The sequence below is a fragment of the Oncorhynchus mykiss genome, chromosome 1 (genome assembly GCF_013265735.2).
Source record: "Oncorhynchus mykiss isolate Arlee chromosome 1, USDA_OmykA_1.1, whole genome shotgun sequence".
Classification (NCBI taxonomy): domain Eukaryota; kingdom Metazoa; phylum Chordata; class Actinopteri; order Salmoniformes; family Salmonidae; genus Oncorhynchus; species Oncorhynchus mykiss.
This window is the reverse complement of record NC_048565.1, coordinates 26,735,610-26,749,689: the sequence shown is the minus strand read 5'-3', so window position 1 is coordinate 26,749,689 and position 14,080 is coordinate 26,735,610. Positions and strand designations below refer to the sequence as shown.

Sequence of the window (14,080 nt, the reverse complement as noted above, 5' to 3'; positions counted from 1 at the left end):
AGCCCACCCTGTGTTTGTAGATGTAGCCCACCCTGTGTTTGTAGATGTAGCTCACCCTGTGTTTGTAGATGTAGCCCACCCTGTGTTTGTAGATGTAGCCCACCCTGTGTTTGTAGATGTAGCCCACCCTGTGTTTGTAGATGTAGCCCACCCTGTGTTTGTAGATGTAGCCCACCCTGTGTTTATAGATGTAGCCCACCCTGTGTTTGTAGATGTAGCTCACCCTGTGTTTGTGGATGTAGCTCACCCTGTGTTTGTAGATGTAGCCCACCCTGTGTTTGTAGATGTAGCTCACCCTGTGTTTGTAGATGTAGCTCACCGTGTGTTTGTAGATGTAGCTCACCCTGTGTTTGTAGATGTAGCCCACCCTGTGTTTGTAGATGTAGCCCACCCTGTGTTTGTAGATGTAGCCCACCCTGTGTTTGTAGATGTAGCCCACCCTGTGTTTGTAGATGTAGCCCACGCTGTGTTTGTAGGCGTAGCCCACCCTGTGTTTGTAGATGTAGCCCACCCTGTGTTTGTAGGTGTAGCTCACCCTGTGTTTGTAGATGTAGCTCACCCTGTGTTTATAGATGTAGCCCACCCTGTGTTTGTAGATGTAGCTCACCCCGTGTTTGTAGATGTAGCCCACCTTGTGTTTGTAGATGTACCCCACCCTGTGTTTGTAGATGTAACCCACCCTGTGTTTATAGATGTAGCCCACCCTGTGTTTGCAGATGTAACCCACCCTGTGTTTATAGATGTAACCCACCCTGTGTTTGTAGATGTAGCCCACCCTGTGTTTGTAGATGTAGCTCACCCTGTGTTTATAGATGTAGCCCACCCTGTGTTTGTAGATGTAACCCACCCTGTGGATCTCTTACCTGCAGGGTGGTGGAAATATTTAAATGTGTGTATAATGTCTTACCTGCAGGGTGGAAGATTTATTTCAATGTGTGTATAATGTCTTACCTGCAAGGTGGTGGATTTATTTCAATGTGTGTATAATGTCTTACCTGCAGGGTGGTGGATTTTTTTCAATGTGTGTATAATGTCTTACCTGCAGGGTGGTGGATTTATTTCAATGTGTGTATAATGTCTTACCTGCAGGGTGGAAGATTGATTTCAATGTGTGTATAATGTCTTACCTGCAGGGTGGTGGATTTATTTCAATGTGTGTATAATGTCTTACCTGCAGGGTGGTGGATTTATTTCAATGTGTGTATAATGTCTTACCTGCGGGGCAGTGGTTGGTGCGGTGGTCAGTCAGCTCGGCAAGACACTCAAAGTCCTGCTGGCAGTTATCGCAGGTGAAGATGGACTCATCGTCCAGGTCATCGTCCCCAATGCGATCGTCATGGCTGGTGACACTATGGTCGCCGTCCTCCAGGGCTGCACGCCGCTCCTTCCTCTCCGCCTCTCGGTCTGCTACAGCAGGGACATCTAGGACAACAACGCAGAGAGAGAGACACTGAGTATCAGCATGGAACACAGACAGCTGGAATTACTGATCTACTGCAGAACCATCTGAGGTAATAGATTCGTTTTTGATTGAGTCAATTTGTACCAGGAATTGACCCGGACAAACATTATTTCAGGTTCATCTCATACTAAAGATGTCTTCGCTCACATTATCTGTGTGTGCACCTTCTAATAGAGGGTATATGTGAGGTGGCACCTGAAGGAGGTACGAGGACTTAGGACTCTGGAGGGACAAGGCTCATGACAGCCTATGTGCCCACATTGCCACTCATAGCACACAGTGAGGACTGAGGAGGACCAGTGGTAAAATCTGCTCCGCAGTCCTTCCTCCACCATTGTGGCTCCATTTTCACACCATATTATCACATTTAACGGTCTGTTCCAAAAGGACTGCACTGAAGACTGAGGAGGGAGGGAGGGAGAAGGGGATGGGGAGAGGGAGGGGGGGGAAGAGAGCGAGAGAGGAATTGAGAGAAAGAAAGAAGGGAACGTGAGTACAGAAGAAGAGGGAGGTAAAGGGAAAGAGGGAGTGAGTGTGGTTTTGCTGGCTGGCTCCCTAAGGCTCCACATCCTCTCTAATCATGGTGGACTTGTGCAATCAGAGGAGAGTAGGAGGAGGCCATTCCTGCGCTCCACAGCTCTGATCAGCTCTAATTTGGCAGTGCCCACTGCCCAGCACTCTGCCTGCCACTCTGCTTCTGGTAATGGGCTCTGACCCACGGGTGGGTTAGGCCTGGCCCCAGCCAACTGCAGCCCAACACTGAAGCCCCACAGCACAGCCTAGGTGTTAGGTAGGTGGTGTTGGGGAGAGAGAGAGATGTGGGGGTCTGGTCTGGATCAAATAGATAGATACTGGCGGTGGAGGTGTTCCAATTCTACACTCGTCCTCTCGGGGAGAGGTGTTGAGGGTGGATGGAGGGATAGATGGGCGTTTAGGGGGGAGAGGAGGGGGAGGGAGGGTTACGGCCATCTGTCCAGTGGTGAAAGCACCGTCTGGACAGGGAGGAGAGTAGCCCCTAACTGATGCTACACGGACACAGTCTACACTGCTATTACAGAGACACAGGCGCCTTACACACAGACTACACATCTAGACATAAACATACGCACGTTGTTTGCCAAGCGCCTTAAATAAACAATATTTCATATTAGCAGTCAAACACACGCAAATTAATTCACAATCAAACAATAAAAACACAAACACACACACACACAAACCCTCATTCCCCCAGGTGCCCTCATGCCAGAGGTATGGCTACTGTCAACTCCAGTACATGCCAGCACAACCTGCTACCATGACAACGAGGGAGGAGTCAGATGGGACCTTGCTCTGCCCCTTCTCCTTCCCTCTACTCCACAGGGCTCAGGGAGATGGATGGGGCTCGGCAGGAGGAAGAGGAGAGGATGAGAGTGCCTGGCACGGTTGGGAGGGTGTTTGGTGTAGGGGGGCGCCCCATGCCATCCAGCACGCCCTCCCCAGCCCCCCGTCACCCCCGCTCTGCAGCATACCCCCTCCCCTCCAGTAAGTGTTTCCAATCTCTGAGGGAGGAGGGGGTCTCAGGAGGGGGTCCGGCGCACACTTCATTTAGAGGCCTGCTACACAGTGCTGCTGCTGCCTCCGTCATTAGGCCTCCCTGGATGTGCCTGCTACTGGGGAAGATTGATACGGCTGTGGCGCGCGCCCCAGCTGTACCCACTGCAGCTCAAGCAGCGGCCCTGATAAACACAGAGCACACTATTTATCTGGAGGGAGGAGAGAAGACGAGAGGGAGGCTGGGGGGAGCAGGTGGGGGAATGTGGTGGTGGTGGTGTGTGTGTACATGTACATATGTGTGTGTATGTCGCTGCAGGATAATGGTCCTGATTGGAGGAGATTCGTTTTCAGAAGAGGTGACATACCAGTTGACGTAAACAAAGAGAGCTGGTTTCTCTACCAAGTTTAGACCACACCACTGGAATATGAGTCACAATGCATGGCAAGGGGTTTATAGCTACACTACAGACACAGATGCAAAGACACATTTTGGCACCATGAATATACAGAGCAGCTATAGTCTAACGTTATCATCCATACAGCAACACTGCCCTCAGAGGCAAAGACAAAAAATACACTACAAAATCACCCAACCACAGTCAGCATGCACATGCTTACAGCCACACACGTACACACAAAGAACTAGATGTGCCGTAATGTGTGCTGAGGTCATTACTAATAAGGCTCTGCAGAGTCGTTTGAGAGTGTTTTCAAACATAATTCAATTTGAGGGGAGGAAACCGAAATGAAATGAGGGCTTACGTTGGAAGTGGTGTCCAAGGGAATTAATGATTTCTAAAGGGCCATTCAGAAGAACAAGGCCTCTTTATGCCCCCAGGTATATTCTTAGAGCCCATATTTCTCACCCAGAAAGCCTACTTTCTTCCTACCTGTCTGATAGGTTGGAGAGCCAAATATGCACAGCGTTCTGTCAATATTTTATGCAACGACAACACTGCTAAGGTTCAGTTTTCCTCTGCCACTAATAAACAGCAGTGTTCCTAGATTTCATGTAGCAAACAAAAATTGCATGCATGTGTGAGGTCAATAACACTCTTAGAAAAAAAGGTGCTATCTAGAACCTAAAAGGGTTCTTCGGTTATCCCCATAGCATAGCCCTTTGAAGAACCATTTCTGGTTCAAGGTAGAACCTTTTTGGGTTCCATGTAGAAACCCTTTCCAGAGAGGGTTCTTCATGGAACCCATAAGGGTTCTACCTGGAACCAAACATGGTTCAAAACAACAAAAACACCTACCTGATAACTCATTGGTGGTCTCATGAAGACAGTTTCAGCTGACCCCATTACCTTCTTCAATACTCCTCTCTCAATTCCTCACTCTATTCCTCGCTCTCTACTTTTGCTTGCATATGGTAGTTTTATCACTAATTTATAGTCCACTCCTAGCTGCACCCCCTCCCCAGTCTCCCGTCCAGAGTAGGAACACTTAATGAGGGCCTGGGGCTCCCAGAGGTGGGGGGGGGGGCGTTGGGGGAGCGCTAGGGACACTGGCACGATCTGTGTGGCGGGCAGCAACAGTCCCAGCAGCACACGTCACGTCTCCCTGTGCCAGCTGGAGCTCCGGTCCCCCACTCTGCAGAGTGCCATTATCTCTGAGTCACAGACTGTCCCCACGCCAAGAGGCCGACCAAAACAGACACAAACGTACACTCTCTCACAAAAACACATACTATCACACACTCACAAGCACAGTCAGATAAACACACACACACACACACACACACACACACACACACACACACACACACACACACGGCAGGTAGAGTGTTGGGCCAGTAACCAAACGGTTTCTAGTTTGAATCCCAGAGCTGACAATGTGAAAAATCTGCCAATGTGCCCTTGAGCACGGCACTTGTTCCAGGGTAGCCGTTGATAATGGCAGACGCAGGCTGTGACCCCACACTACGTGTGAAATAGGACAAATATAAGCACCCACAAAATTATTGTAATATTATAAACACATTAAGATACTCACAAAACGTGCACCCAAACACACACATCCACAAATACACACTTGCGAAAAAATCTATGTGTGTGTGTGTGTGTGTGTGTGTGTGTGTGTGTGTGTGTGTGTGTGTGTGTGTGTGTGTGTGTGTGTGTGTGTGTGTGTGTGTGTGTGTTTATGAGAGGGAGGATGGTGTCTAATGCTTGCAGATAATGCCCATCTCTCTCTCTCCCTCCCTCTAACAGACATGTTTGTGTGGGGTAATTAGATGAAGACAAGTGAATTAACAGAATCCACAGAGCAGTGGTGTTGCCGAGGAGAGGCCCCGCCTTGCTGGGACCCGCTAATTATCGCTCGTTAGGTTGATATGTTTTTTGTCCCCCTGTTTTAACGGTGCAAAGCTCCAACATGAGATCTGGGAAATAATTAGGTGCTGAGCGATGTGGGCTTAATGGACACCGCCAGGCATGCGACGGGGGAGACACCACAAGACAAAGGCAATGGCAATGACCAAGAGTGTCTTTCGGTCTTCTTCATTTTCTCTCCTCATCTCTTTCACTCCACCATCAGAGTCCAGCTATCACCATCCTAGAGTTACAATGAGGAGAGTGAATTAGTGGGCACGTAAAGCAATCTATTCTCACTACTTTGGAAAAAATACCCAACTAAAATATCAGTCAAATGGTTGGGCATTTTTCATAGATGCTCCCTCCCCTCCACTCAACCTGCTCAGAACCAAAACCAACAGTGCCTTTTGAATTTTGACATTTAAAGTGAAACTTGTTACGATCACCCTGGCTAGATCCAGCCCCAGCCTTCTGCTCTGCCCTGACCTCTGGAGGCAGTATCCTATTACTCACACAGTACAGTGGGCACGCAACAGAAGTACAGTAATACAGAGGGAGGCAAACGGAAGGGGAATACACAGTCACTTTAATGGAGTCCTCAGTGATCCAGAGCGAGCGAGAAACTGTATGGGCCTAGCAGTTTTAGCACAGAACCCCCTCCTGAGTCAGATCTAGATGTTGGAGCGTTGCTGTGAGCCAAGACGGAGGCCTGTTTGGGACACGATCGCGCTGAGAGAGGCGTAAATCTGAAGGACACCTGGCTCTGGGTCAGCCAAACATGGCCGGAATGCCACCACACTGCCATCCCTGCCCAGCCTGCAGCCTGGGAGCTGGAAAAATACGAGCTCCAAGTTCCACCAGTCCAGTGTTTTTATAAAAAACAACTAGAGTACAAGGCTGCCTTTCAACTCTCTACAGCACACACACTTATACACACACACCTTCAAACGAAACCAGAGGCAGCCAAGTGAAGTATAACATGGATTGGCTGCAAATAGCTCTAGCTGGAGTATGTTTGAGAGGGGATTCAGAAGGAATGCACCACTTTACTGAGAGCATGAGTCAGGAAGGCTACAGCGCATAAATGGCAACAGCAGATAGATATTATGGGATATTCTGAATTAAGTTTGAGGTGCATACCATTGTATTCACTCTGCCTGGTAAATTATTTCAAAAAGAATGTCAGGACTATTTCCTGAGTGAAAACAACATGTTTTTGTTACGGACATTCAGTGTGCCCAAGGCAAGTGACTCTCACCGTAAAGGAAAACACGTAACACCTTGTGCACTTTAAAAAGCAACCTCTAATCGCTGTGGACAATTTACTGGGTTTACAGCGTGAGAAAAGTTCATTTGAACAATGTATGGATCTGTAAACCAACTGAACTGGCCAAAAGGCTTCACGTCCACTGTCAGGTGCATACAGTATCGGTACTAACAAAAGGTCACTGAGCAGGTGCAGCTGGATGCGGCCGCATTGCCTCTATCTCTCTGGGGAGCCCTCTCCTTCTACCAGTAAACAGGGGGACCTATTTAAAGCAGGCCTCTCTCCACAGCTACACTGTCCTCTGGCAACTGTGTTTTCACAATAAGGGTGCCCCCCAGGGAGCCAGCAGAGGCTGTGTACCAGGCTCAGATTGTGTTTCTACCCAAACCCCCACCCCCCCAGAGAGGCAGGGAGGCAGGGGAGCACAGCACCCAACACCATCGCCTTCACCCAGAGAGGATGATGAAAACCAACAGGCGTCATGGAAGGAAGAGAGCAAATTAAATCACACAAACAGCCTGACAGCTGCTCACCAATGCCATCACCTGTTCCAGCCTGTGGCTTCGCACACGAACACACACACACACACACGCAGGTACGTACCTCCACTTCAAACATTAAAACTGTTTTCCTGTCGTTGCCTTACATCATACTTTTCCTATAGCGATTGACACCATACTGTTCCTATAGCGATGACACCATACTGTTCCTACAGCGATGACACCATACTGTTCCTATAGCGATTGACACCATACTGTTCCTATAGCGATGACACCATACTGTTCCTAAAGCGATGACACCATACTGTTCCTACAGTGATGACAACATGCTGTTCCTGTAGCGATGACACCATATTGTTCCTATAGCGATGACACCATACTGTTCCTATAGTGATGACACCATACTGTTCCTATAGTGATGACACCATACTGTTCCTATAGTGATGACACCATACTGTTCCTATAGTGATGACACCATACTGTTCCTATAGCGATGACACCATACTGTTCCTATAGTGATGACACCATACTGTTCCTATAGCGATGACACCATACTGTTCCTATAGTGATGACACCATACTGTTCCTATAGAGGTGACACCATACGGTTCCTATAGCGATGACACCATACTGTTCCTATAGCGATGACACCATACTGTTCCTATAGCGAAGACACCATACTGTTCCTATAGTGATGACACCATACTGTTCCTATATTGATGACACCATACTGTTCCAAAAGCGATGACACCATACTGTTCCTATAGTGATGACACCATACTGTTCCTATAGTGATGACACCATACTGTTCCTATATTGATGACACCATACTGTTCCTATAGCGATGACACCATACTGTTCCTATAGCGATGACACCATACTGTTCCTATAGCGATGACATCATACTGTTCCTATATTGATGACACCATACTGTTCCTATATTGATGACACCATACTGTTCCTATAGTGATGACACCATACTGTTCCTATAGCGATGACACCATACTGTTCCAAAAGCGATGACATCATACTGTTCCTATAGTGATGACACCATACTGTTCCTATATTGATGACACCATACTGTTCCTATATTGATGACACCATACTGTTCCTATAGCGATGACACCATACTGTTCCTATAGCGATGACACCATACTGTTCCTATAGTGATGACACCATACTGTTCCTATATTGATGACACCATACTGTTCCTATATTGATGACACCATACTGTTCCTATAGCGATGACACCATACTGTTCCTATAGTGATGACACCATACTGTTCCTATATTGATGACACCATACTGTTCCTATATTGATGACACCATACTGTTCCTATAGTGATGACACCATACTGTTCCTATAGTGATGACACCATACTGTTCCAAAAGCGATGACACCATACTGTTCCAAAAGCGATGACATCATACTGTTCCTATAGTGATGACACCATACTGTTCCTATATTGATGACACCATACTGTTCCAAAAGCGATGACACCATACTGTTCCTATAGTGATGACACCATACTGTTCCAAAAGCGATGACACCATACTGTTCCTATAGTGATGACACCATACTGTTCCAAAAGCGATGACACCATACTGTTCCAAAAGCGATGACACCATACTGTTCCTATAGTGATGACACCATACTGTTCCTATAGTGATGACACCATACTGTTCCTATAGTGATGACACCATACTGTTCCAAAAGCGATGACACCATACTGTTCCAAAAGCGATGACATCATACTGTTCCTATAGTGATGACACCATACTGTTCCAAAAGCGATGACACCATCCTGTTCCTATAGTGATGACACCATACTGTTCCAAAAGCGATGACACCATACTGTTCCTGTAACGATGACACCATACTGTTCCTGTCGCGGTGACACCATACTGTTCCTATAGCGGTGACACCATACTGTTCCTGTAGCGGTGACACCATACTGTTCCTATAGCGGTGACACCATACTGTGGAGGTTCAATAGTGAGGTTACAACACCCACAGCCCAATGGTGTAATCAAAAGACAGTACAGTATGAATATAGGCAGAAACTGCTTCTCCAATAGAAAATCCCTGATCACACTTGTAGGCGATGTCATGGCAACGTTGGCTAGCTGAGCTCATGCGCAGAAACCCGTCATCGGGTCTAACGGTCGTCTTGCGCTGAACTGTGCCTGTGCAGGCCGGCCAAATCAAAGGCCCTCCTTCGATATAAATATGTTTTTGACGAGGTTGGCGTAATAACATGTTTAACTACGAATCTAGGTTGTGCCTTTAGATTTCTTGAAAATGTAAGGAAGAACTTTTCACTTCTCTCAATGACTTCCCAAACCCCAGCCTGGTCTGTTTTGCAAGCGTTCCCAGAAATCTCACGATGTTGCGCCGCTGGGTTTAGAAACTCTGTGGTGTGATGGCTGGGCCGGGAAAAACAGCCCTTCTCATTGGTGTCGCTGATGCAACACCCAGCCAAAGGCTAAGGGAGAAAAAAATCTAATTCAGCTCCATTACAGCCCCTTATCGGCCCTATGCTCAGGGATATGAGATGTCTTTTTCCACCCTGAATCACAGTCCACATGGACAGAGTGTAGTGTGCTTGTTTGATTGTGTATGTAAGGGGAGGTCATAGAGAAACCTTTGCCTCACTAAATTCAGCCTAGAAGACAGCCAGTAGAATGTGCGTAACCGTGGTGTTTCCTATCTGTGTGTGTGTGTGTGTGTGTGTGTGTGTGTGTGTGTGTGTGTGTGTGTGTGTGTGTGTGTGTGTGTGTGTGTGTGTGTGTGTGTGTGAAATCTAAGCACACACAGCGAGGCAGGACTGGCTTTCCAACAGGAAGCCTGCAAAACAAGGCTGAACTTCACAGCTCCGGTGGCACTTATTAAAAACATCACCACTAACGGCCCCTCCTCCTTCTCCTCCCTCTCCTCAACCCACAGAAATGACAAACGTCTGTAACCCTCTCCAAAAACTCACCCTCTGTCCCCCTTTCCCCCCTCCCTCTCTCTCACTCCATCTCACTCATCCTCTCCCTGCTTTCCTCTCCACCCCTCCCTCCCTCCCTCCCTCCCTCCCTCCCTCCCTCCCTCCCTCCCTCCTGTGTCAGTCCTGGCTCGTTTTCTGCATTTTCTCCCCTCTGGGCCAGAGAGGGACGGGTTGTTTTTCTCTCTCAGGGAGGCTGGGGTGGAGGGATGGATGTGGAGGGGGGGCAGGCACCTCCGGCCAATACCCCTGTGGGACGGACCAAAGGGACCTTTGGATGTCCTTAGGGGTACGCAGGCAGGGGGGGTGGGGCTGTTTGGCTCTTCCATGGGTCTCCCCCCCAACCTCCCCCTGCTGCTCTTTCCAAACTCAACACACATTTTCCAGAGAAGGGGGAAAGATTTGAATTTAATACCAAGAAAAGCCTGCCGGTGTCCTTGTCGACATCATCTCCTAGGGAATAAAGGGAAGGAAGATGTTTTATCTTTTTAAATAAGAAATGGCGAGCAGCCCCCCTGAGCCTGAACACAGGAGCACAAACACACACGAGAGAAGTGATAGAGAAAAGAGAGAGAACGAGAGAAAAAGGAAATTTAAATGTCTATTATTTTTTAACGAATGTGAGTGTAATTTTTACTGTGAATTTTTGGGATTTATTTTACTTTTGTTTATTATCTATTTCACTTGCTTTGGCAATGTAAACATGTGTTTCCCATGCCAATAAAGCCCTTAATTTGAATTGAAATAGGAGAGATGGGGGACAGACAGACAGACAGACAGACAGATAGATAGATAGATAGATAGATAGATAGATAGATAGATAGATAGATAGATAGATAGATAGATAGATAGATAGATAACGTGTGTGTGTGGGGAAGAGGTGAAGAGAAATAGCAGGGAGGAAGAGAGCAGAGCTAGAGTGAGAGCACTGGGACTCCGCTTCCTGCTGTATCTCACACACACAGCACTTTCCAGCCACCTAGGACCTCAGTCAGCACCCCCGCAGCAGCAACAACCCCTGCCCCCTGAGGGGGTTAACAAAGGGCTGGGGTCTGGGGGGGCACGTCATCACACCCCAGGGCCTCACTTTCCATTTCCCCTCCCAGAAGAACTGACAGAGTGAGGGAGGGCAGAGAGAGAGAGAGAGCACCGTTTACATATAGAACATCTACAATAAGACAAGTACTATTCCCCTCCATAATGTTACACTGCAGGCTGATTCAGACTAGAGTATGGCCAACATGTCACCATCACCAAAAGCAGCCACCATCCATACAACACCATACAGTGTTCTGTACAATGGAACCATTTGTCTGTGGCATTATCTCCAGGTAGGCCCTGATACAGCCATACCAATGACTCCATGTAGGGTGCTACGGTGGATCTGCACTGCATGTCAAACCATTGAAGTGGGTGCCATGCTTTAACCAAAGGGACCCTTAAATTAAATTGAACAAAATAATCTTGATTGCATTCACCATGAGGCTATTTGGGCCCATCATGAACCCATCTTACTGCTGTGCTGTAGGCCCTATGTGAATAGCTGGAGAAGCAGGCTGGGAGGGAGGACAGGGACGTTGATTCAGTGCAACTACTTTACCACCAAAACCTCAAACAGGATGTGAGACCAGTGGAGCGCCAGAGCCCTGCCTGCCAGGTCTGGACATCAGCCTCCTGAGTCTTGTGAAAAGCTCTCTCTCCCTCGCTCCATACATCCCTCTTTCATTCCCCTCTCCCTGCGCCCCTCCCAGCAGAACACTATGGGCCATGTGGAATTGATATTATAGATTCCTATTCAGTGGGTTGTATGGTGGGAGAGTTGGAATGTGACATACAGTATAGAATCTAATCCGGGTGGCGGACCTGCCTGCCTGGCTGCACACTTCCAATAACAAAGATGATACCTGTTTGGGCGGACGATGAATCCCAGTTCCCTGCAAACTCTGACGACTCGCCTTCTTCCACCGCTAGAGAGAGAGAGAGAGAGAGGATGCTTAGAAATACATACAGTATCTGTAGGATTAAATCCTTTGGTTATTTGGTTTATCTGACTCCACATATGACCATGCCTTAAAAACACAAAGGTAGACATCAAAGTAAGTGTTCAAATCAATCATTAGCTCGGTGATTGGGTGGGAGAAAACATCAAAGCTCCCCTGTCTGTCTGTCTATCCTGAGGTGACTGTGTGCCTGTAAATGCGCTCTCTGTGTTTTGTTTTTGTGTACTAATTTCAGAAGTGAAATACACTGTATGTAACAACAACAACCAGATCAGAACAGTGACGTGTGATGAAGGTTTTCCTGGGCACTGCAGAGGAAGGAAGCTCCGCTGGCACACAAACAGGAAATGACAGTAGTCAGGACACAATGAGGACTTCCTCCCTCCCTCCCTCCTCCTCAGAGTTGGTCAGATTTGACTCCCCTACAAAGCCAAGGGCAACAGTCTCAGTTTTCCTTTCTACAACCATCCCATGTTCATTTCATGAGTGCGATCCAGAGATCCAGTGCTGGGACCAGTGTGTAGGCCAGAAGGCCTAGTTCAGACTCCAAATTCAGAGAGGACTGACCTTGGAGCTGATGGCCTAGAGCTAAAAACCCAGCAGGCTTCCAAACCCCGGGAAGACCGGGGTCAACTCTGCTCCATAACATCTCTCTCCATCGCTCCCATCCTCTCTATTTCTCATTCTCTTCCCTGAGGTAGCCAGGACTCTGTTCAAGCTGAAGCACTGCCATTTGGCAGCTCACTCTCTCGACAGTGTCTTTCAGTAGTACCTTTTCACCATTAATGGAGTATTCCCATAGTACAGGAGACTCAGAGGCCATATTTCTATTTTTCCATCCTAGGTTAGTGAGTTACCTGTCTGGGTGTTTCTGAGGAGAGATAACTCTTCAGGCATGTTTGTGGGAAACTATGGGCTGGATCAGGATCATGGTCCCATTAGGACTGTGGTATGGGCCCACCCTGCTCTTAGATCCTCCTAGAGGACTGTTACTGAGCTTGAGGTGTTTTCAGAAAGTATATAATTTGTCAAGCCATCCAATACCAACGACTGTAGAAGTCTAGAGAAAGTTGACCTGAGGTCTTCTTTAAATAGGTCTAGCCTGCAGTGGAATTGTTAATTCCTGAAGACACTGCTTTCCCAGTGCAGGAAGAAAACCGCTAAATTACACCCAATCAGGGCTCCACTCATCTTCCATTTAGCGCTTCATTAGAGGGGAAATAGTGGAGTGTAGTCAGGCAGAGAGGAGAGCAGAGCAGGGTAGAGGAGAGAAGGTGGGATGGTGCTTTATAGAAACACAACTACCCAGTACTACTGTGCTCAGTTAACCTGCAGGCAACAGCACACAACAACCTCGTACACGCACACAACTCTCCACACAGCTCCCAAGCTAAAACAAGTGAAGCTCGGAGCACTACCAGACCCCAGCCTCCCACTCAGAGCTACAGTGTACTGGGAGTAATACAGCAAAACTATCCATCTCTGATGGGAACCGGACAGGATCCTTAACCACTTTAAAACCTCAATTAGATTGTGGAGAAAACACAGACATGTATTGATCGGCCTGGGCTTTCTTGGAATTATTTCTCACTAAATGTTGCCATATTTTTGTTTTTACCTTACTGAGATTGCATAAATCAGTCATTGGGTGGAGTTCAGAGGAAATGCAGATACTCACACTAAATGGGGTATCAGTCTACTCAATACACAAGTTATTTTTTCAAGCTTGTCATACAAACAAATAGCCATACACAAGATATCATACAACCAAACAGCCATACACAAGATATCATACAACCAAACAGCTATACACAAGATATCATACAACCAAACAGCCATACACAAGACATCATACAACCAAACAGCCATACACAAGATATCATACAACCAAACAGCCATACACAAGACATCATACAACCAAACAGCCATACACAAGATATCATACAACCAAATAGCCATACACAAGATATCATACATACAACCAAACAGCCATACACAAGATATCATACAACCAAAC

At 47.3% G+C, this 14,080-nt stretch overlaps 1 protein-coding gene across 2 annotated transcripts in view; it reads right to left on the bottom strand.

Annotated features, from left to right (window-relative positions):
* LOC110520060 (zinc finger protein 423) overlaps positions 1–14,080 on the bottom strand; it is a 151,532-nt gene that overhangs the window by 115,606 nt on the left and 21,846 nt on the right. For both annotated transcript variants that reach the window (XM_036974568.1, XM_036974573.1), the window contains exons 2-3: positions 11,968–12,030; positions 1,216–1,422 (exon numbers count right to left, since the gene is read on the bottom strand). In XM_036974568.1, coding sequence (XP_036830463.1) covers positions 1,216–1,422; positions 11,968–12,030 — 270 coding nt within the window. The remainder of the gene's footprint in view (positions 1–1,215; positions 1,423–11,967; positions 12,031–14,080) is intronic.